The sequence below is a fragment of the Culex quinquefasciatus genome, chromosome 2 (genome assembly GCF_015732765.1).
Source record: "Culex quinquefasciatus strain JHB chromosome 2, VPISU_Cqui_1.0_pri_paternal, whole genome shotgun sequence".
Classification (NCBI taxonomy): Eukaryota; Metazoa; Arthropoda; class Insecta; order Diptera; family Culicidae; genus Culex; species Culex quinquefasciatus.
The window spans coordinates 38,910,644-38,935,377 of record NC_051862.1 but is presented as its reverse complement, the minus strand read 5'-3'; the positions used below and the strand labels follow the sequence as shown (position 1 = coordinate 38,935,377).

General features: G+C 32.3%; 1 protein-coding gene across 6 annotated transcripts in view; it reads right to left on the bottom strand.

Moving 5' to 3' along the window:
- LOC6037853 (ral guanine nucleotide dissociation stimulator-like 1) overlaps positions 1 to 24,734 on the bottom strand; it is a 92,442-nt gene that overhangs the window by 27,900 nt on the left and 39,808 nt on the right. For 5 of the 6 annotated variants that reach the window (XM_038252153.1, XM_038252156.1, XM_038252155.1 and 2 more), the window contains exon 1: positions 23,809 to 24,533. The exons of the other annotated variant lie outside the window; for it this stretch is intronic. Coding sequence is in view for 2 of the 5 variants with exons in the window: in XM_038252158.1 (XP_038108086.1) it covers positions 23,809 to 23,829 (21 nt within the window). In the remaining 3 variants the exon portion in view is untranslated. Of the gene's footprint in view, positions 1 to 23,808; positions 24,534 to 24,734 lie in introns of those variants that run through there. 6 annotated transcript variants of the gene reach the window in all.

Here is a 24,734-nt window from a genome sequence, read left to right as displayed (position 1 = left end):
AAATTTTAAAATTTTAAAATTCTTAAAATTTTAAAATTCTTAAAATTTTAAAATTTTAAAATTTTAAAATTCTTAAAATTTTAAAATTTTAAAATTTTAAAATTCTTAAAATTTTAAAATTTTAAAATTTTTAAAATTTTAAAATTTTAAAATTTTTAAAATTTTTAAAATTTTTAAAATTTTAAAATTTTAAAATTTTAAAATTTTAAAATTCTTAAAATTTTAAAATTTTAAAATTTTAAAATTTTAAAATTTTAAAATTTTAAAATTCTTAAAATTTTAAAATTTAAAATTCTTAAAATTTTAAAATTTTAAAATTTTAAAATTTTAAAATTCTTAAAATTCTTAAAATTTTAAAATTTTAAAATTTTAAAACTCTTAAAATTCTTAAAATTTTAAAATTCTTAAAATTTTAAAATTTTAAAATTTTAAAATTTTAAAATTCTTAAAATTTTAAAATTTTAAAATTTTAAAATTCTTAAAATTTTAAAATTCTTAAAATTTTAAAATTTTAAAATTTTAAAATTTTTAAAATTTTAAAATTTTAAATTTTTAAAATTTTAAAATTTTAAAATTTTAAAATTCTTAAAATTTTAAAATTCTTAAAATTTTAAAATTCTTAAAATTTTAAAATTTTAAAATTTTAAAATTTTAAAATTTTAAAATTTTAAAATTTTAAAATTTTAAAATTTTAAAATTTTAAAATTTTAAAATTCTTAAAATTCTTAAAATTTTAAAATTTTAAAATTCTTAAAATTTTAAAATTTTAAAATTTTAAAATTTTAAAATTTTAAAATTCTTAAAATTTTAAAATTTTAAAATTTTAAAATTTTAAAATTTTAAAATTTTAAAATTTTAAAATTTAAAATTCTAAAATTTAAAATTTTAAAATTTAAAATTTTAAAATTCTTAAAATTCTTAAAATTTTAAAATTTTAAAATTCTTAAAATTTTAAAATTTTAAAATTTTAAAATTTTAAAATTTTAAAATTCTTAAAATTTTAAAATTTTAAAATTTTAAAATTCTTAAAATTTTAAAATTTTAAAATTTTAAAATTTTAAAATTTTAAAATTTTAAAATTTTAAAATTCTTAAAATTTTAAAATTTTAAAATTTTAAAATTTTTAAAATTTTTAAAATTTTAAAATTCTTAAAATTCTTAAAATTTTAAAATTTTAAAATTCTTAAAATTTTAAAATTTTAAAATTTTAAAATTTTAAAATTTTAAAATTTTAAAATTCTTAAAATTTTAAAATTTTAAAATTCTTAAAATTTTAAAATTTTAAAATTTAAAATTCTTAAAATTTTAAAATTTTAAAATTTTAAAATTTTAAAATTCTTAAAATTTTAAAATTTTAAAATTTTAAAATTTTAAAATTTTAAAATTTTAAAATTTTAAAATTTTAAAATTTTAAAATTTTAAAATTTTAAAATTTTAAATTTTTAAAATTCTTAAAATTTTAAAATCTTAAATTCTTTAAATTCTTTAAATTTTAAATTCTTTAAATTCTTTAAATTCTTTAAATTCTTTAAATTCTTTAAATTCTTTAAATTCTTTAAATTTTTAAATTCTTTAAATTCTTTAAATTCTTTAAATTCTTTAAATTCTTTAAATTCTTTAAATTCTTTAAATTCTTTAAATTCTTTAAATTCTTTAAATTCTTTAAATTCTTTAAATTTTAAATTCTTTTTAAATTCTTTAAATTCTTTAAATTCTTTAAATTCTTTAAATTCTTTAAATTTTTAAATTCTTTAAATTCTTTAAATTCTTTAAATTCTTTAAATTCTTTAAATTCTTTAAATTCTTTAAATTCTTTAAATTCTTTAAATTTTTAAATTCTTTAAATTTTTAAATTTTTAAATTCTTTAAATTCTTTAAATTCTTTAAATTCTTTAAATTCTTTAAATTCTTTAAATTCTTTAAATTCTTTAAATTCTTTAAATTCTTTAAATTCTTTAAATTCTTTAAATTCTTTAAATTCTTTAAATTCTTTAAATTCTTTAAATTTTTAAATTTTTAAATTCTTTAAATTCTTTAAATTCTTTAAATTCTTTAAATTTTTAAATTTTTAAATTTAAATTTTAAATTTTTAAATTCTTTAAATTCTTTAAATTTTTAAATTCTTTAAATTCTTTAAATTCTTTAAATTTTTAAATTCTTTAAATTCTTTAAATTCTTTAAATTTTAAATTCTTTAAATTCTTTAAATTCTTTAAATTCTTTAAATTCTTTAAATTTTTAAATTTTTAAATTCTTTAAATTCTTTAAATTCTTTAAATTCTTTAAATTCTTTAAATTCTTTAAATTCTTTAAATTCTTTAAATTCTTTAAATTTTAAATTCTTTAAATTCTTTAAATTTTTAAATTCTTTAAATTCTTTAAATTTTTAAATTCTTTAAATTCTTTAAATTCTTTAAATTCTTTAAATTCTTTAAATTCTTTAAATTCTTTAAATTCTTTAAATTCTTTAAATTCTTTAAATTCTTTAAATTCTTTAAATTCTTTAAATTCTTTAAATTCTTTAAATTCTTTAAATTCTTTAAATTCTTTAAATTTTTAAATTCTTTAAATTTAAATTTTAAATTCTTTAAATTCTTTAAATTCTTTAAATTTTTAAATTCTTTAAATTCTTTAAATTCTTTAAATTCTTTAAATTCTTTAAATTCTTTAAATTCTTTAAATTCTTTAAATTCTTTAAATTCTTTAAATTCTTTAAATTCTTTAAATTCTTTAAATTCTTTAAATTCTTTAAATTCTTTAAATTCTTTAAATTCTTTAAATTCTTTAAATTTTTAAATTCTTTAAATTCTTTAAATTCTTTAAATTCTTTAAATTCTTTAAATTCTTTAAATTCTTTAAATTCTTTAAATTCTTTAAATTCTTTAAATTCTTTAAATTCTTTAAATTCTTTAAATTCTTTAAATTCTTTAAATTCTTTAAATTCTTTAAATTCTTTAAATTCTTTAAATTCTTTAAATTTTAAATTCTTTAAATTCTTTAAATTCTTTAAATTTTTAAATTCTTTAAATTCTTTAAATTCTTTAAATTCTTTAAATTCTTTAAATTCTTTAAATTCTTTAAATTCTTTAAATTCTTTAAATTCTTTAAATTCTTTAAATTCTTTAAATTCTTTAAATTCTTTAAATTCTTTAAATTCTTTAAATTTTTAAATTCTTTAAATTCTTTAAATTCTTTAAATTCTTTAAATTCTTTAAATTCTTTAAATTCTTTAAATTCTTTAATTCTTTAAATTCTTTAAATTCAGCAATGACCACACATGTTAGGGTACCAAAATTTTCGAAATTAAAATACGCAACTTTTGGTTCCCTAACATGAATAGGTCATCACTGAAATTTTTAAATTATCGCAGTTTTAGTGAAAAAAGATTATTTTTTGCCGATTTCGTCATTTTCCTGTTTTTGCGCGTGGTGCGTCGAAAAACTCAGTTTTTATTTTCAAAAAATCATATCTCATGTGAAATTTTCCGAGGAATCCAATAAAAATATTTTCAGACGTAGGATCTTTGGTCCAGACACGGTCAAAATGCCATTTTAAGTTTTCATACGACTTTTTCATATGTTAAGCTAGATTTTTAGAACTTCTTACTATTTTTCTCAAATAGCCAAACTAATCACATTTCTTTTGCGTCTAAGACAGCTAAAATCGGATGAAATGACGCGGAGATATGATTTTTTGAAAGTGGTTTTTCGGAAAAATTACGAAAATTGACATTTTTCGAACCACCCTAACACAGCGTAGATCACCCAAATGGCCAAACAAAATACGGGTCTAATTATTTTGGCCAAGTAACCCTCAGAAAAACTTTGAGCCCGATCCGAGAACTTTTTTTTCGGTTTAGGCTCATTTCAAATAGAATTACTGAAAATTCTTAAAATTCTTAATTCGAAGATTTTTTTTTTCAAAGAATAAGAAAATCTGGCAAATCGCGGATAATTAATAGAAAATAAGAAAATAAAGTAAATATTTTCTAGTGAACTATGAAACATTATCAAATTGAGTTTTAAAAAGGCGTATTTTAGCGAATATTAAAAAACTACAACTACAATACTTCCAAATGTTTCCCCAAACTAGGCGCACATTGAACCTACTATACATCAACTTCCCCAAACAGCTGCCAACTTTTCCCAGACAAGTCGTCTCCATGAATCACTCCACAACCGTCCCAATTGCCCTACCCAAGTTTCTGACCCTCCCGCTCATTAGATCTGTTCCAAATTCCTCCGGAAAGTGCATTCCAACAATAACAAGCAATAACCAACAAAAAAAACTCATCAATTTGCCGCTGCTCTTCCAAGTTACGGCTAGTATTACATAGTTTTTTGTTTTTTTTTTTTTTGTTCAGTCCCCAAACCCACTTTCATAACTCAACCTCCGGGCAAGCGAAAATACCGCCATAACTTTCCAAGTTTCGGAACAACAACAGCAGCTTGAAACCGTGCCAATTTTAGCGATGATCTCCGTCCGGTTGGCATCCGCGCCTTGACCAGCCAAAGTTCAGCCAAAAACCCCAACCAAGCACTGGAGAAACTGGAAACTGGTCGCATCTTGTGGCGCAGCTTATCACGGGGAGGAAAACCTGTTTCTTGGGCGATGTTATTGGCTCTTTTTGTGAATCTTATTTTGATTGGGTTTTCAAATGTCAACCGGCGCCAGAATCGGATGTTTTTCGAGGGGATTTGAATTCAACATTGTTTGATTTTAAAGTTTTGATTAAGTTCGTCGTTTTTTCGCTGTTTGACTTGAAGAAGTTTCCTCCAAAAATATTTTTTTATTCAATAAAACTACAAGTTTCGCAAAGCAAAAAGTACCATAAAAGATTACCCCTTTCGAAACATTAGCCCAAACTTGCTCTGAACCGTGACTTTGTCGCCAGTGAGCGTGAATTTATCCCTCGCCGAGCCAAGTTTACTCGAATGGAAAGAAAACGAAAATGTAAATTATGTATGGAATGGGGCATTCTTCAGGGGGAGCAGCCCCAGCACTATAGACCAAAGAGACACAAACCCGACGGCGTTTTAATGCAAATCTGAAGCCAGAAAGACCCCCGGAAGTGAAGCCAGTGAAGTGGATGTACTTGGTGGCAGTGTTGCCAGCTGCTTGAAACGCTGAGGACCAATGTTGGAAATTGAACCGAGAGATCAAAGTATTTTTCTCCCTTTCTGTCGGAACGAATGCAAACCCTTTCAATTGCCTTTATTTCTATGGAAAACAATAGTTATTCTCCAAGGAAAATTGCACGCTTTTCACGCCAAAAAGGAAAAAATAACATTCGTGACCATAAACAGAAACTACTCCGAACACACGTGTTCGATTTCTTCCTTGTGCAAACGTGCATTATTCACCAACCGCTGCCGCCGCCGCCGCTGCTTTTTTTTCCAAAGACACAAAGTCAACTCTACTTCGGTCAGTGTGTATCCACACTCCAGCACTGCTGGCATAAGGAATAATAACAAAGCACTTAATATCTTGGTAGTCGAGTACTGCCGACAACGCCGCCAACGGACCATGTTGCCAGTTGGCGCTCCTTCCGGGATGAGGGGATTAACCCTTGGACGTGGGTGTTCGTGGTGTCCTGAAGATCCACCTTTGTATAATTGTGGGATAAAATTATCTCAATCCTCAAATAAAAATGTTATAAATGTCACCCCGGGTACAATTTTTTAAAATGCTCGCAAAGTACTTAAAAATTTAGAAATCTTCACTTTCAACATTGTAACATGTCGATACGATTCCTTCGAATAAGTTACACTGTTGGACTACTTGTTTTGACCCTATTTTTGTATATGAGAATCATTTTAGTTTCAATTGACCCAATGTCACCCCCTCTAATTACCTCTTTAGAGGTCAACATTCAAACGATTGACATTTAAGGTAGAGTTCATCAAATTCCACCATACCTTGGAAAAATGTTGGAAAACTATCTTAGATCAATGCTGAAATACAAGTTTTTCCGTATCATTGAAATTGTTTTTGTTATCCAGAAATTACGAGAGGGGTATCGTTTTTTACCCATTATCACCGCCACTGACAGTGCCGTATAAAGTTTAAAATCACAAAATACCGTATTTAAAAAAAACTGTAATTTTCTTAAATTACAGTATGAGTTGACGACCCAAAATTATGTAAAGATTTTATTTACATTAGAGTTTTGGGTGTAAAATACAAAATATGTTATTTTATTACTAGAAATTTTCATAATTTGTATTTATTGAAAATCTATACAAAACAAGCTTTTCCCGGCAAACTTCGTCCTGCTCTTTTTGGTTTCTTGACGTTTTTAGCTTGTTTGCTTATTCAGCCTCCTGTGATCAAAGTTGGATTTTACGAAACTTTTCCCATACAATCGGCGGTGTTCCGGAATCAGTCAGATAGTGGCCAAAGTGTCAACTTATTAGCGTAAAAACCTTCCTTGGGCTTATACGAACCCAACGCAGCAAAGAGCGCTCCGATCTGACCTCCCGTGTTCAACTGATGCGCGTTCGAACAAAACCATAGAAATTTTTTATATATATAGAAGATTTGGCTTGGCATGCTCAGAAAAAAATGATGGTAATATTCATCAGGGAATGGTGACAGATTTTGTGTCAAAAAACTGTAATATTACGCCAGAAACTGGTAAATTTTCATCAGTTTTTGGTGAATTTTCATCAGGTTCACATTTTTAACCATTTTTTAGATGATGTAATTTGCAACCTTACAAAATTAAACATTTTGTTGTGTTATACCAATTTTGCATGTTTGTATTTTTCTATGTCTATGTACTCTTTAAAAAAAAATTGTATTGTTTAAAAATAATATTCTACACTAAAACCACTGAAGTTGTTCAAAATTTCGCGTCGTTTGGCAGCCATATTGCAAGTAATGATTTTTTTTTGTAATTTTCCCGACGGTTAAACAGATTATATTAATTTCTCCAACGCAACATATCTAAATTGCAAAATATTCATGAACTAATTTTTGACGCGGAAAAATGACAAAAATAAGAAAAACCAGCTTTGTATGGAAAAACTGCAAGAGCACAACAAAGTAAATTTACAGAATACTCCAAATAGACAGCAAATAAAAATCATGTCAATATGACATCGGGGAATGTTGATAGTTTCTGTAAAAATAAATTTAAGTGTGTAGTTTGCAAAACGTCGTAATAGACATTTCGACCTCCGACACTTATTTGATTTTTCTCTAAAACAAATAAAATTTTGAAGATTTTTCAATAGAAAGCATTTAAAGGACGTGCCTATGAGCAATTGGAAGCGTTTTTGAAGTTGATAATTGGTGAATTAAACGAGAATCGATCGAAAAGATGCTTAGTTTGCAAATGGCGCTTAGAACTATTTGAAAACTAACCCGAGATTTGATTTATTACTTCTGAAAATTTGTATATTTACATCTTTTTATATGTAATTTCTCACATTCCTCACAAATTGATATAAAACAATCCTGAAAAAGTGGTAATATTTATACAAACAAATCTGTCAAAATTAATTAAAAAAAATCTTTGTACTCACTACTACAGACAAATATCACATTTCTGGAATATCGAAAAAAGTGGTCCAATGTTAGGTTATTACAAAAAAAAAACATTATAAATTAATGAAAAAAAGCAGCTCAATACCAAAAGGTGTAACGAGGACCGGAATCACAACCAAAAAATGGTTTCTCTACCAACTCACACGAAATCGGGAAAAGTTGCCCCGACCCCTCTTCGATTTGCGTGAAACTTTGTCCTAAGGGGTAACTTTTGTCCCTGATCACGAATCCGAGGTCCGTTTTTTGATATCTCGTGACGGAGGGGCGGTACGACCCCTTCCATTTTTGAACATGCGAAAAAAGAGGTGTTTTTCAATCATTTGCAGCCTGAAACGGTGATGAGATAGAAATTTGGTGTCAAAGGGACTTTTATGTAATTAGACGCCCGATTTGATGGCGTACTCAGAATTCCAAAAACGTATTTTCATCGAAAAACACTAAAAGTTTTAAAATTCTCCCATTTTCCGTTACTCGACTGTAAAATTTTGGAACATGTCATTTATGGGAAATTTAATGTACTTTTCGAATCTACATTGTCCCCGAAGGGTCATTTCATTTAAAACAAAATTTTCATTTTAAAATTTCGTGTTTTTTAACTGCGTTATTTTTAGAGTGTAACTATGTTCTACAAAGTTGTAGAGCAGACAATTACGAAAATTTTGATATATAGACATAAGGGGTTTGCTTATAAACATCACAAGTTATCGCGATTTTACGAAAAAAAGTTTTGAAAAAGTTACTTTTTGCGTTTCTCTTTGTTTCGTCGTCCGTGTCTGTCGCGGGTGACCATGAACGGCCATGATCGATGACGACCAACTTTTTCAAAACTTTTTTTCGTAAAATCGAGATAACTCGTGATGTTTATTAGCAAACCCCTTATGTCTATACATCAAAATTTTTGTAATTGTCTGTTCTACAACTTTGTAGAACATTGTTACACTCTAAAAAATAACCCTGCAAAGTTAGAAAAAACACGAAATTTTAAAATGAAAATTTTTGTTTTAAATGAAAAAATAACCCTTCTGGGACAATGTAGATTCGAAAAGTACATTAAATTTCCCATAAAATGACATGTTCCAAAATTTTTTACAGTCGAGTAACGGAAAATGGGAGAATTTTTAAAACTTTTTTAGTGTTTTTTTCGATGAAAAATACGTTTTTTGGAATTCTGAGTACGCCATCAAATCGGGCGTCTAATTTTACATAAAAGTCCCTTTGACACCAAATTTCTATCTCATCACCGTTTCAGGCTGCAAATGATTGAAAAACACCTCTTTTTTCGCATGTTCAAAAATGGAAGGGGTCGTACCGCCCCTCCGTCACGAGATATCAAAAAACGGACCTCGGATTCGTGATCAAGGACAAAAGTTACCCCTTAGGACAAAGTTTCACGCAAATCGAAGAGGGGTCGGGGCAACTGCTGTGTGAGTTGGCGGAGAATTACCCATTTTATACAGATTTTTCCGAAAATAACACTTTTTCTCCTATTTGGAATATCATAATAAAACAAATTCGACATTTCCTTCGAAAATTCCAGAAAACTATTAGCAGTTAAGAAAACTAGTTCTATTTCATTTCTCAGTATGCCATTCGTCAAAATGGCTCATTCCCCAGAAATGATGATTGTTTTAAAATTTATAGATAAGGCCGTTGCAAATATTTTTCAAAGTTTATGTCGCCGCTTTTTAACGGCACTCAGCTTGTTCTAGATGGCATTTTCTTTTAAAGTAATGATATGCTTGTTACCCGCTAAAAATGTCTTATTTTTAACATGAATAATGTGAAGAAAACATTGGCTCATTGGAAACCCCGATTTAAGCTATATTTTCATGTGACTGTGCTCATAAGCTCTTAAGAAGAACTTTTTAAAAATTCTCTTGGTGTATTTATAGGATTATATAGGACCCTATATCTCACTTGGTTTTCAATATAATCTCTCAGGGTTTTCGGGAGCTTGCAAGATTAGCGTAATTAGTGTGCTCTAATCACTGGCACAACATGCTGGGAATCATCTGCGCGAAATGCCAAACAAGTTATTCTAAAAGAGGAGTTAGAGCGGATGTATGTCTGGTTTGTTGTGTTGTTTGCTATTTTTAAATTTTTATGATATTTCAATTAAAAATTTGTACAAAACAAACTCTGGAAGCCAAATTTCAAGGGTTACCTTCTGGAACCTTTCTAAACTCCACATCGGAACGTACCCAGCAAAGAGCCAAGTTTTCCTACAACTTTTTTTCACGCGAAAACAAACTGGAACAAAGACTCCCACACCCTGTTCCTCCCAACTGCTAATGTTATTGCAGTATGGAACGATTCCTGGAACCCTCGGGTTGCAGGCTTTGCATACATATTTCTCCAAGGAGGAAACGTAACTTACAGGACAGGACATTTTGAATCTTTAATGGCCCTCTGGTCCCGGAACCTCTTTCTTCCGCTTATTTGCACGTTATAAGACATTACGAGGGGCCATTATGGCAACCAGTAATGGTCATAAAAATTGAACACGAAACGATTTAAGGTATCGACTTTCCTCGCTGAATCACATTTCAAACAAAAAAAAAAGTTCTGCAGAATTTCAAACAACAACGCAAATGTTTGATCGCGGTGCTATTCACCGGAATAAGTCGCCCCCGACTTTGGAGATGCGCCCCCACAACTCAGCAATAACCGCCAACGACCGATACCGATAATATTTGCCAAGGATCTCCGCCTGATGCGTGGGCTGCCACGGCTGAAGCCCTCCAGATATGATTCTGTAAACTGTAATCCAACCCCGCTCCTCTTCAATTCAGCCTGAAGGCGGATTCCTTGATTGTTCAGGTGGTTGGAGTTGTGCTCTACTAAGCAATTTAAGTTTTTTTTTGTGGCAAACAACTGAAAGTTTAAACTTTTTTTAAATATTTTTATAATGTTTTTTTTGCAAAATTGAAAAAATAAAAATTTTAAGACTAAAAAATTTCAAAATCCCAACTCGTCAAGAAAGCAAACCTTTATCAAAGTATTTGCTCAGCTCACCGTCCGGGAGATTTTCCCGCCCGAACCCGTGATAAGGTTGCTTATGAATGCAAGGTGCGCGCTCCCCCCCAAGTGGGGCGCTGAGGGAGCAACTTTGTGGGGGCGCTTTTCATATATATATATTTATCTCACGGGAAACGCCAAAGTAAGCATTTTCCCATCAAAACGGAAAGTGAGAAAGGAACAACAACGCCAAACAATCACCCACAGATTTGCTAGACTTTGCGTTGGTGGCGTTTGTGTTGGTGAGCGTTTATTTATAGATACAGCAAAAACAAATGAAAGGAATTTCCACGACGCCGGAAAAACGATTGATTTCGCGTGGTATGTGCGATAAGTCGTCGCGCGGAGTAGGTGCTTTGCCAGCGACGACGACTGCTGGAGCGCGAAACGTTTCTCAAACTCGTTGACGTCAATCGTCGTCGATTTGGGCGGGGAAGATAAAGTCTAGAGTAACTTTTGATAGTGAGTGAGCGAGTTAAAAAATTAGAATCAGTGAAATCAATAATGAAATACAGAAAAATAATTAAGTAGCAAAAATTATGTAGCAAAGATAAAAATATAGTTTTTTTTTTTTATTTCTACTAAATACATCGTTCCCAAAAGCTTGTCCAGACAACATATAAAATTGTGTGATTTAACTGGAAATGTGTTGATGTTTATTTTTTGTTTTGTGCGGATATCAGTCGTTTTATTCTGAGAAGTAAACTGCTAAATATGGTCTTATTACAGAGCAATACACTACGATTTTTTACTAATAAATTTTTCATTGTTTTTTTTTCAAATTTTTTTCCTTGTGACAAAAGAAATAATTTTAAATCATTGCCTACAAGACTCCTAAAAATGTGGGGGGCATTGTCAATACCAAAGTTCTATAGAAATATACAAAAACTTGTATCTTGAGAAGAAATCAATTCTAGAGTTTTTTTTTTTCTAACAGTCCTATAAGCTATTGTGTTTCATATGTTTATAGGGCCTTTTAAAAAACTCTAGAATTTAGTGCCAGCGGCAAATCTGTAAGTTATATCAACGAAGGAAAAAAAAGCTTCGAAAAATTACTCACATTTCTATTTCACTCTTTATAAAAAAAAGTTCCGATCCTTATTGATCTTTATATATATTCATTTTTTTAATTTAATTTTTCTTTTTTGTTATCCATGGACAAATATACCAACTTCTAAACGACGGAAATATTATTTGATTGAGTTGTAATTTATTTGAAAACGGACAAAAACTCGCAATAAACTTTAAAGAAATGCTGAAGATTATTTTTTCCATATGTATTAGGCACCGATTTCGAAAAGCAAATTTACTATTAAATGTTTCTAATGTAAATCTTTTGTCAAGTCATGTTCGTTTTCGAAAACAAAATTATGTGATCACATTCCGTGATTTGATAGAAACTTTTAAACTGGAGATTTCCAAATTACATTTTTAAATATTTTAGGATTCATTTGAAACGACGTGATTTATTTAATGATTTACAATAACACATCGGGGATGTACTAATTCAAACAAAATTCTTTTTTTTCCTAACCTATATTTTTGGATAGTGTCATCAGTTTAAAAGTAAAATTACTGGAAAATTTGACAAAATTGCAATATGCGTCAAACAAAACTAATAATTTCATAGATTTTCACAACATTAGTAAAACTTTTCTTTACAATAAGTTTTGAACTGAAAAAAATAACATTTTATTAAGCGTAAATTGAAGAAAATTTGAAATACGTTTCAAAATTATAATATTTTTGGAATTCAATTTCATTGGATTTCCTCATTTTTTTTTTATTTTGCGACATGAATTATATTTTATTATAAAAATTATATTGTGAAATGCCAAAAATTTTCACTTTAAAAGTAATTTGGAATTGCGTGTTTTAAGTAACATTTAGTCAAATCTCATTACGGTAATTTTTTGCTACAAATAGCTCAAATTACAAAAAAAGAATCATATTATTTCGATTCATGATTTTTATTCCTTAAACTCTAATATTTTGTAAACTGATTCCAAATTTCACTTTTATTGAAGATTAAATAGGATTATGTGATTTTATTTTAAAAAAAACATCGTTTTTGAGTAAATTTTATAATTTGCCACTGAAATTTCTAATTGTGTGAAAAACCATTAATTGTACTGCGCTCGTCATTTTAACAGAAATTGAGAACAATTTAAGTATTTCCAAAAAAACTGAAATTAAAATAAATTTAGTAAATACACTTTCAACTTATTTAACTATCCAAACATATGACTATTACAAATACTTTTTCGTCTAAAAGGGGATTAGTTTGAAAAAGCCAGGTTTTTTTAGGAGGTCCATCAAACCAAATTTTTTTTATAGACTTTTTGGGTGTGTGTGAAAACTTATTACTCAAGGTAGATTTAAAAACACATTTTTGTCAATGTCAATAAAACTTTACCATAGATATCAATTTCCTTTTTGTTTGGGAAATGTTTATTGATACTGAAAATAATAATATATCCGATAAAAAAAATCCTTATGGAGTTTTCTTTAGAGGTCCAATACACGAAATTTTTATTTTTGGCCTTTTGGGTGTTTTTGAACATTTCGTACTCAAGGTGGATTTTAAAACACCCAAAAAAAGCCAAAAACAGATATTTTGTGTAAAACTCCATAAGTTCGTTTTAGTTGGATATGCAAGTATTTTCTATGTCAATAACCATTTTTCCACGAATATCAATTTTCCAACGGAAAATTTTCCCCGAAAACTTTCCCCAAACATGGCTTCAATTCTTGGCCACGAAACATCTCTCAACAAGTTCTCCCATTTGCACAAACAACAAACAAGTTAGCTTCTCGTTTTCGGGTTAACGATTTGAGCAGTCATCACTTTATGCAGAAGAAGACGAAAGCAAAAACAAACCTTCCTTCAACAACAAACCGAGCAAAACTGTGAATGAAATTTGCTGCTCTGTTGTGAATATTCAATCGAAACCACCCACCTACACTGCCTTTGGAGCTCTTGGAAGTTTGTTTTAGTGTGGCAGCTGGGACCAAGTTTTTCTTCTGGCGAAGAGGAACCACTTTTTTGAATGAAGAAAGTTTGCTTTGAAGTTGCAGTTTGTTTCAAAATTTGAAAAGGTTGATGTTTTAGTTTGTTGAACGTGAGGCCTCTTTTGAATATTTTAAAAGCTAGAAATTGTTCAATTCAGCAAATCTGGGACAACTTCTTCGAGCAAATTGGCTTGTATTAGTGCTATTCAGAACACTCCCCATAAAACTGGACTGTCCAGCAATTAGCCATCAGAATCAATTTAAAATTAATCTAATTGAATCTCTTCGCTTGGGCCTTTGTGTTACGTAAATTTGTGATCGTACCCGGGACGGTCTGACATGACAGGATGCAATTTCCTCTAATTGAGTCTGGGAAAAATGCTCTCCAGAGGGGGGCGGCTTTAATTAAGTTTATCAATATCCGTTACACTACACCGTTTACTCTCATGTTAAAAAAACAAACACTCACTCGCAATAGGTGACTTTTGCGATGCACACCGTGCCCTGGCGGGCGGAAATGTGTTTGTAAACATTTGCGTGTATGTGTGCCAAAACAACACACTTTTTTTTTCCTAAACGACATCCCAACATCAAACATACACTCACAAGTGGTCCGGAGAAAAAACTTCCGACACCGGAGACTCTTGTGAAACACGTGTCTTTGATGGGTGGAACGCAAATACCAACTTGGCTTGGTTGGGATGCACTTTTGTCCCAGTGAAATACTTGGGCAGACGACGCTACTCTGGCACAAGGTGTGGGAATGGTAGTTCGTGTCTGGTGATCCGTGACGTAACGGAATTTGAGAAACGATTTTCTGGATCAGTGGAGTGCGAAGTAGAACAGAGTGGAAAATTAGATGTATCTGCTTTGCTGTGAAAATGCCTAAAAAATTTGTTTTGATTTTAAAAGCTAAATTCATTGAATAATGAATACATTTTTTCAACAATTAGAAAACCAACCAAACTCCACTTTTTTAATGGGACAAGAGAAAATCTGAACCGTATCCTAAAATAAGTTTCACTTTCGTCTTTCGTCTTTTCGTCTTTTCGTCTTTTCGTCTTTTCGTCTTTTCGTCTTTTCGTCTTTTCGTCTTTTCGTCTTTTCGTCTTTTCGTCTTTTCGTCTTTTCGTCTTTTCGTCTTTTCGTCTTTTCGTCTTTTCGTCTTTTCGTCTTTTCGTCTTTTCGTCTTTTCGTCTTTTCGTCTTTTCGTCTTTTCGTCTTTTCGTCTTTTCGTCTTTTCGTCTTTTCGTCTTTTCGTCTTTTCGTCTTTTCGTCTTTTCGTCTTTTCGTCTTTTCGTCTTTTCGTCTTTTCGTCTTTTCGTCTTTTCGTCTTTTCGTCTTTTCGTCTTTTCGTCTTTTCGTCTTTTCGTCTTTTCGTCTTTTCGTCTTTTCGTCTTTTCGTCTTTTCGTCTTTTCGTCTTTTCGTCTTTTCGTCTTTTCGTCTTTTCGTCTTTTCGTCTTTTCGTCTTTTCGTCTTTTCGTCTTTTCGTCTTTTCGTCTTTTCGTCTTTTCGTCTTTTCGTCTTTTCGTCTTTTCGTCTTTTCGTCTTTTCGTCTTTTCGTCTTTTCGTCTTTTCGTCTTTTCGTCTTTTCGTCTTTTCGTCTTTTCGTCTTTTCGTCTTTTCGTCTTTTCGTCTTTTCGTCTTTTCGTCTTTTCGTCTTTTCGTCTTTTCGTCTTTTCGTCTTTTCGTCTTTTCGTCTTTTCGTCTTTTCGTCTTTTCGTCTTTTCGTCTTTTCGTCTTTTCGTCTTTTCGTCTTTTCGTCTTTTCGTCTTTTCGTCTTTTCGTCTTTTCGTCTTTTCGTCTTTTCGTCTTTTCGTCTTTTCGTCTTTTCGTCTTTTCGTCTTTTCGTCTTTTCGTCTTTTCGTCTTTTCGTCTTTTCGTCTTTTCGTCTTTTCGTCTTTTCGTCTTTTCGTCTTTTCGTCTTTTCGTCTTTTCGTCTTTTCGTCTTTTCGTCTTTTCGTCTTTTCGTCTTTTCGTCTTTTCGTCTTTTCGTCTTTTCGTCTTTTCGTCTTCTTTTAGTTTTTAGTTTTTAGTTTTTAGTTTTTAGTTTTTAGTTTTTAGTTTTTAGTTTTTAGTTTTTAGTTTTTAGTTTTTAGTTTTTAGTTTTTAGTTTTTAGTTTTTAGTTTTTAGTTTTTAGTTTTTAGTTTTTAGTTTTTAGTTTTTAGTTTTTAGTTTTTAGTTTTTAGTTTTTAGTTTTTAGTTTTTAGTTTTTAGTTTTTAGTTTTTAGTTTTTAGTTTTTAGTTTTTAGTTTTTAGTTTTTAGTTTTTAGTTTTTAGTTTTTAGTTTTAGTTTTTAGTTTTTAGTTTTTAGTTTTAGTTTTTAGTTTTTAGTTTTTAGTTTTTAGTTTTTAGTTTTTAGTTTTTAGTTTTTAGTTTTTAGTTTTTAGTTTTTAGTTTTCAGTTTTTAGTTTTTAGTTTTTAGTTTTTAGTTTTTAGTTTTTAGTTTTTAGTTTTAGTTTTTAGTTTTTAGTTTTTAGTTTTTAGTTTTTAGTTTTTAGTTTTTAGTTTTTAGTTTTTAGTTTTTAGTTTTTAGTTTTTAGTTTTTAGTTTTTAGTTTTTAGTTTTTAGTTTTTAGTTTTTAGTTTTTAGTTTTAGTTTTTAGTTTTTAGTTTTTAGTTTTTAGTTTTTAGTTTTTAGTTTTTAGTTTTTAGTTTTAGTTTTTAGTTTTTAGTTTTTAGTTTTTAGTTTTTAGTTTTTAGTTTTTAGTTTTTAGTTTTTAGTTTTTAGTTTTTAGTTTTTAGTTTTAGTTTTTAGTTTTAGTTTTAGTTTTTAGTTTTTAGTTTTTAGTTTTTAGTTTTTAGTTTTTAGTTTTTAGTTTTTAGTTTTTAGTTTTTAGTTTTTAGTTTTTAGTTTTTAGTTTTTAGTTTTTAGTTTTTAGTTTTTAGTTTTTAGTTTTTAGTTTTTAGTTTTTAGTTTTTAGTTTTTAGTTTTTAGTTTTTAGTTTTTAGTTTTTAGTTTTTAGTTTTTAGTTTTTAGTTTTTAGTTTTTACTATTTACTCAAATTGAAAATTAAAAAATCTGTATCTTTTGAAGGAATTTTTTGATCGATTTGGTGTCTTCGGCAAAGTTGTAGGTATGGATCAGGACTACACTAGAAAAAAATGATGCACGGTAAAAAAAATGGTGATTTTTTATTTAACTTTTTGTCACTTAAACTTGATTTGCCAAAAAACACTATTTTTATTTTTTGATATGTTTTAGGGGACATAAAATGCCAACTTTTCAGAAATTCCCAGGTTGTGCAAAAAATCTTTGACCGAGTTATGAATTTTTGAATCAATACTGATTTTTTTCAAAAAATCGAAATATTTGTCGCAAAAGTTTTTCAACTCCATTTTTCGATGTAAAATCAAATCTTCAATCAAAAAGAACTTAAGTGAAATTTTCATAAAGTGCACCGTTTTCAAGTTAATGCAATTTATAGGTATGTTTTTTTTTTAAATAATAGTCGCAGTTTTTCATTTTTTTAAAGGGCGTAATATTTAAAGTTTGACTCTTTTGAAATGTTAGTCTTGATTTGAAAATATTGAAAATATTGTTTTCGAAATGATCGGAAAATTTCAGGAATGTGTCATATTTTAACATTGTAAATCGGACCATTAGTTTCTGAGATATCGACGTTAGAAAATGGTGGGTTGTTTGCGTGAGACTTAGAAAACATCAATTTTCCTGCTTTTTTAAGCCTTTGCATGGCAATATCTCAGCAACTAAATGTCGTATCAACAAAGTTCAAAAAAGCAAAATATAGAGAATTTTCTCAGCTCTTCAAAAATATTTTTTCAAAAGTGGTCAAACATTTGCACAAGTTTAAAAAAATAGAAAACTGCGACTATTTTCAAAAAAGTTATCTAAAAATTGCTGTAACTCGAAAACGGTGCACCTTATGAAAATTTTACTTGAGTACATTTTGATTGAAAATGTAATCGAACGCCAAAGTGCTAATATTGAGATTGAGAAATGCACTTAACTAGTTTTGATCGTATTTTTCAACCTACAATTTTGCTGGAGTCTTTAAATCGTTGAGTAAACTTCTTCCGAAGATACATATATTTAAAAAATATTTACAAACCGTTCCTGTATGATCAGTAGGGTGTCCAAATTATGGGACAAAACATCGCCCCACAAGCTGAATATTGTTTTAAGAGCTAGGTCAACATTTATTCAACAAAGGATCAAGAAAGTTCAATAATAACATGTATTTTTTTGCCTGTTTGTAGCTTAACACAGATCAGCAAAATTCAGGCCTGAAATGAAAGGTTTAAAATATATGATTTATTGGTACTCTGTGACTTCACTGACTCCTGCCTAGACTTCACAAGCAAAGATGTTTAACATTTTAAACCATTTGCTTATCGATCGCTCCCAACCAACACGTGACAATGATTGAAGAGTTGGTGCCTCAACCCGGACAGTTACAAACGAAGCACTCACGTTCTGTCGCCAACGTCCGTTCATTCAGCACCCGTTTTTTCTTCTTCTAGTTTGTTACAACCTTGCCCAATGCCACGGGTCATGACCCAATTGATGTCACATGTGCATAGCTCCACCCGATCTGCGCTGATTGATGACCGACTGGTTGTCAACCCTTTTCTGCTCTCTATTACTAAATGTAGATCCCACTTCAAATAGACACACAATCGCTCCGCGGTCGGTTCATTCATTCAAAGTTCCGACTGTTGACGTTCTGATATGGCGCGCTGCGCTGTCAACGACGGTGGAGGTATTCAAGTCAGCACAGTGACATACATTCAAATGTCAGCGCGGTTGTATTTTTCTCGAACTCAAAGCTAGATAATAACCTCCACTAATGCAACTGCCGAGAGCTGCATCGCTGTGCACGGAGAGAAATTCAGTTGGCGTTGCCGAAAACATTGGTTGACAAAAAATGGACAATTTTGAAAGCAAAGGTCTCAAATTCGTGACAGGCTGTTTACATTTTTCCCACCGTGTACGTACAGCTTCGTGACTTGAAGTGGCCAACACTGTTACTAATTGCAACGAATCAACCTGAGACTGTGAGGCACACAGGCACTATAAGAGTGTGATGCTAAAAATACACAGCGCCGGGTTTGGCTGCAGCTTCCTGTTGTGCCTCCGAAGGGGGTTATGGTGACATTTATGTGCATATTGGTGTACATGGGACCGTCTAGCTGTTACGGCTAAAGCTGTGTACCTCGTACAGTCTGTTTGTGTCCAATGTTATCAAAGCGAGAAATATAATTATGGCTCAATCGTGCAAAACTGAGATTTTTCCCCCCTCGTAAAGAGTCTAGCTTAGCTATGCCGAACTACAGATCTTCCCAACGACGGACACACAGATAGTGCAGCCAGTCCCGGGTTCCTTTGACGGCTCGGTGGAAATTCAATTTCCCGTGCAGCAACATCACATCACGGTCCGCCTACACGGTTATCGTATATTGGCCAACACGGCGGTGCGATGGAAGATGCGCTTTCCCTGTCATTAATCATCTCCGGCTGCAGTTTGACGTGTGGTCTATAGGGGGAAGCACCTTAAAATGAGAATTTGTTCGTGAAGTACCACGCTTCTCCATGACCTCCACATTTGGCGTGCACTGACAGAAATAATTTCTTCAAAATTTTAAAATTAAAAAAAGATTTTTGTTTTCTGTAACATAATCGATGATCTCCAAAAGCCAAGCTCCCCTTAAAAATGGTGAAGAGTATCCACATTCCGACGATGCCCGCCGTACAGGGAGAGGAAGAGGTGTTGACATTGACTGGCATTTCTGTGTGCGGTACGTGTAAATGGTGCCCAGATGTGTGTTGTGTGAATCCATTTGTGTAAGCTCCCTGGCGTTAGCGTTACTCAACATCACTGTTGTGCTGCTGGTACCGGAAGAAGGAGGTGGGCAACACAACGTCTTTTAGCCCGAAGATGTCCAGGATTTCCTTGGAGAATGTGTAACATGAAGTTTTGGATGAGTGGGATGTTGAGTGGTTTCATACTGTTGGGAAAATACTTTGTTGACAGATCTGTATTTTCTTTTAAGAGGGTGAGAAATTGACGATTTTTGAGGAAAGGAGATGTGCTGAACTGTGGTTAAAATATTGATGTCATGTTTGTGAAATAGCTAAATCCAGTGTTCCCACTAGCCTAAGCCATCGGCTAGGCTAGGTTCATTTTTCTGGTTCAGGTTCACTCCACACGTCGGCAAGCATCGTCGGCTCAGGCTCAACGAGCGCCGTGAGCCATGGTTCATTTGGTTCAAACCAGGCGAGGCTAGCCAAAATGAACCATTGGCTTGAACCAGGCTTGAACCTGATCAAAGAATGTTAGGCTTAACGGCGAGCTCTGTTACACCATGATACTGTTCAACCCTAAATCTACTACTGCGTAACACTGTTACACCATAACAGTGTTACACCGTAACAGTGTTACACCGTAACAGTGTAACACTGTAACAGTGTTACACCGTAACAAAGTTACACCGTAACAGTGTTACACCATAACATTGTTACAGTGTAACAGTGTTACACCGTAACAAAGTTACACCGTAACATTGTTACACCGTAATATTGTTACACCGTAACATTGTTACACCGTAACATTGTTACACCGTAACATTGTTACACCGTAACATTGTTACACCGTAACATTGTTAAACCGTAACATTGTTACACCGTAACAAAGTTACACCGTAACAGTGTTACACCATAACAGTGTTACAGTGTAACATTGTTACACCGTAACATTGTTACACCGTAACAACAATGTTACAATGTTACGGTGTAACAATGTTACGGTGTAACAATGTTACGGTGTAACAATGTTACGGTGTAACAATGTTACGGTGTAACAATGTTACGGTGTAACAATGTTACGGTTTAACAATGTTACATCATTATATTTGTTACATGGTAGCATTGTTGCACCGTAACACTTATGCATAGTCATGGTTTTCATTAGCCGGGTTAGCCTGGCTTAAGCCATGGTTCATGGTTCACTGAACCAGGATTGAACCACAAAAGGAGGCTTAAGCCGAACCAATTTTATTGGTGAACCTAGCCTAACCGGTTCATTTGGGAACTCTGGCTAAATCTATTTTTGGAGTGGGATGACTTGGGTATGAGTTACGATTTAACTTTAGTATTTGATGCTTTTAGGCTCTCTTGTATGAAACTAAAAACTAAAACTAAAAACTAAAAACTAAAAACTAAAAACTAAAAACTAAAAACTAAAAACTAAAAACTAAAAACTAAAAACCAGTGTTCCCACTAGCCTAAGCCATCGGCTAGGCTAGGTTCATTTTTCTGGTTCAGGTTCACTCCACACGTCGGCAAGCATCGTCGGCTCAGGCTCAACGAGCGCCGTGAGCCATGGTTCATTTGGTTCAAACCAGGCGAGGCTAGCCAAAATGAACCATTGGCTTGAACCAGGCTTGAACCTGATCAAAGAATGTTAGGCTTAACGGCGAGCTCTGTTACACCATGATACTGTTCAACCCTAAATCTACTACTGCGTAACACTGTTACACCATAACAGTGTTACACCGTAACAGTGTTACACCGTAACAGTGTAACACTGTAACAGTGTTACACCGTAACAAAGTTACACCGTAACAGTGTTACACCATAACATTGTTACAGTGTAACAGTGTTACACCGTAACAAAGTTACACCGTAACATTGTTACACCGTAATATTGTTACACCGTAACATTGTTACACCGTAACATTGTTACACCGTAACATTGTTACACCGTAACATTGTTACACCGTAACATTGTTAAACCGTAACATTGTTACACCGTAACAAAGTTACACCGTAACAGTGTTACACCATAACAGTGTTACAGTGTAACATTGTTACACCGTAACATTGTTACACCGTAACAACAATGTTACAATGTTACGGTGTAACAATGTTACGGTGTAACAATGTTACGGTGTAACAATGTTACGGTGTAACAATGTTACGGTGTAACAATGTTACGGTGTAACAATGTTACGGTGTAACAATGTTACGGTGTAACAATGTTACGGTGTAACAATGTTACGGTGTAACAATGTTACGGTGTAACAATGTTACGGTGTAACAATGTTACGGTGTAACAATGTTACGGTGTAACAATGTTACGGTGTAACAATGTTACGGTGTAACAATGTTACGGTTTAACAATGTTACATCATTATATTTGTTACATGGTAGCATTGTTGCACCGTAACACTTATGCATAGTCATGGTTTTCATTAGCCGGGTTAGCCTGGCTTAAGCCATGGTTCATGGTTCACTGAACCAGGATTGAACCACAAAAGGAGGCTTAAGCCGAACCAATTTTATTGGTGAACCTAGCCTAACCGGTTCATTTGGGAACTCTGTTTTCAAATATCATTTTTGTATGGACAAATGCCAAATTTGTATGGGAATTTATATGGACAAACTAATGATGCAAAATGGCTTCATTGGGCATACCGAAGGCACCAAAAAAGTTTCAGCCAGATTTAAAAATACAAAAAAATCGAATGACCGAAATCTGAGAGAATTGCCAAATTCCAAAAAGCGTTGCCAACCCACATCTGGCAATAGGGGAACTATACCCTTTTTCAGCCTATTTCTATTATCGGCCTATCAGTACTTTGATAATGAATTACAGCTTTCATAAAGTGTTTTTGACTGTTCCAAAGTAATGAATAGCTCAACTAAAAGTGAGCAAGCAACTCTCCATTGTTGATACATCTGAAAATGTTGATTTAATAGCGGAAAACGGCTAAAGTTATGAGAATTGGTCGAACGGCTTAGTGATTAAAATGGGTATATTTCCCCTACATAGCTGAATGTAAAGTTAGCAAGTAAGTTTCTTTTGAAACTTTTGCAAAACAATTTGTTCACATAGTGAAAATTTGCCAGTAAAATTATCAGTCTTATAAAATGTCCATTTTGACGTTCCGAACGCAATTTGATGTTTAACCTTCAATAAACAAAAACAAGGGCACGCAATGTTATCAATAGCAGACACATTTTGTTTCGTTAAGCATTCTGTGCATAGTCCCGAAGCTTGGTTGAATTTTTTGGTTGCCGGATTCCCGAATTGTAATTACAAATGTTTACGGTAGTCGAGCAAGTACGTGTGTCAAACGCTTTCTGACCTGAAATCCCTTTGGCCAGTTGTCGCACTTGCAGCAATTTTCAAGCTGTATCAACATATGAAGAGCGACAACAATGCACGGAGTTTTTTCGGTTTTTATTGAATATCTCAGGATTGAAATCGAATTTTGGAGATCTGTGAAGGTCAAAAGGTGAGGCATTGTAAGCTGAACAATGTGAAATGCAGTGCAATTTACAAAGCCCTTTAAAAAGTCATCAATTCGCGGAAATGCAATTTTCCGCATAAATTGTTGTAAAATTACATTGAAAAAGAGGAAATATTCAGCAATAAAATGATCAACAAAAAATAATTCCGGATTAAAACTAATCGAATTTAGGAATTTAAAATTTTAACAGCAAATGTTGTTTTTAAAAGCTGGATTAACTTTTTCATATTTAATTATACAAAAATGTTAAATGTTGCAAAATAATTTGAAGAATGTAACAGCTTGCCGAGAAACACCGGTAAGTGTAGTTCTAAACAACTTGTTTCAATGGGGAAACCCGTTCACTACAACTCGGGGGAGTTACATTTCATACTATTAAATGAATTGTTACTACAATTTGTTTTAATTCCATCACTGGTGACTTATACAGCTGAGTTATACAGTCGTCAACCGAACTATTTTATCAGTAATTGTGACGCAAGTTTATGATTTATAAAAACAAACTAAGCATGACTTATCTTTTACAAAACTGATTCAAGCTTCCAAAATAGCACGCCTACTCTGAAAGTCATCCCATACCCCAAGAGTGCCACTCCAAAAAAAGACCCCACCAAAACCACGTGATCCGGAACCAAATCACGGCCCGCAGATATGCCGTAATGATAGGCCACAACACCACAACAGCATAAACGGCTGCAGCCGTGCATGACCCACTAATCAAAAACCACGACAGCCAGCATGCCAACCATCTTTTATGACATCCTCACGATGCCACTTGGCTTGGCTGTGATTTCATGCTTTCTTTGGCAATTCACGTGCTGCTGCTGCGCGGACTGGTGATTGGTGGTTGGTCTCTCTAGTTCCGTACACACCCCTCACTCTCGTCCTCGCTGGTTGTACTGGTTTGCTGAAGTAATAATAGTAATCGTAATAGTAGATCTTAGTGCTTACTCGGTCGAACAACCCCTTCATCAACTTCCTTACGCGACCGTAATTGGCAAGCCTTTCGCGAACTCGGACGACGCTTCCTTGTTCCTGATTACGTTCGACTTTCCGATTCTCCAATATCGTAGGTTCTTCACCACCCTGCACGTGTTTCTTTCTTTGCTTCTGTTTTGCTCTAGCTCATCGCCCTCACCTTCCTTCGCGGGGTTTGTGCTTTATGGCTTGTTTATGTTTGCCTCCCTATTTATAACCAGCCAGCATGAGCATGACTCACTGGGAAAGCACCTTCCCCCTCAGCACTTTTTCTAGTACGGTGTTGATAACACAGCCAGGTTTTCCCACGCTTCTTCCAAAAATCACTCTTGCACTCACTGCCAAGCTGCTGAATCGATTTCTAGCCTCACCGAATCGATCCACTCACTACACTCACTGTTCTTCTTTTTTGCTCGGGATGACTTCACGATGGTTTCAAGGTCCTTGTGCACTTCAACCTTGCGTACAAACAAAAATCTCTCTCCAGGAGCTGTTTCCTCCCCCTCCAAATCTGGGATCCCAGCCTTCTCCAATCTCTTTCCCCTCCGGGCGCGGTAGTTGTTGTGGAAATCAAAGAACTGCTGCTTCACGGATAACTCCACGGCGAAGAAACGACGGAGAACCACTCTCCAAACGGTAGAGAGACGACTGTGTCCGCTCAGAACGATACCCGGCGTCGAACTGAGGGGCATCGTCGACGACGAACGACGCTAGTACGAGGTAGCGCGCACATACGGCGTCGTGGATTGCACAACGACAACGCTACGGGGACATGTGGTGGATAAATGGGGTAATTCGCGACTGGGTGAACGGGCAGCGGGTCAGCTGGCCAATGTGAGCAAGGGCTTCTATATAAAGCAGTTTTTGGCTGATTTCATCATGCTTCTGCTAACATAATT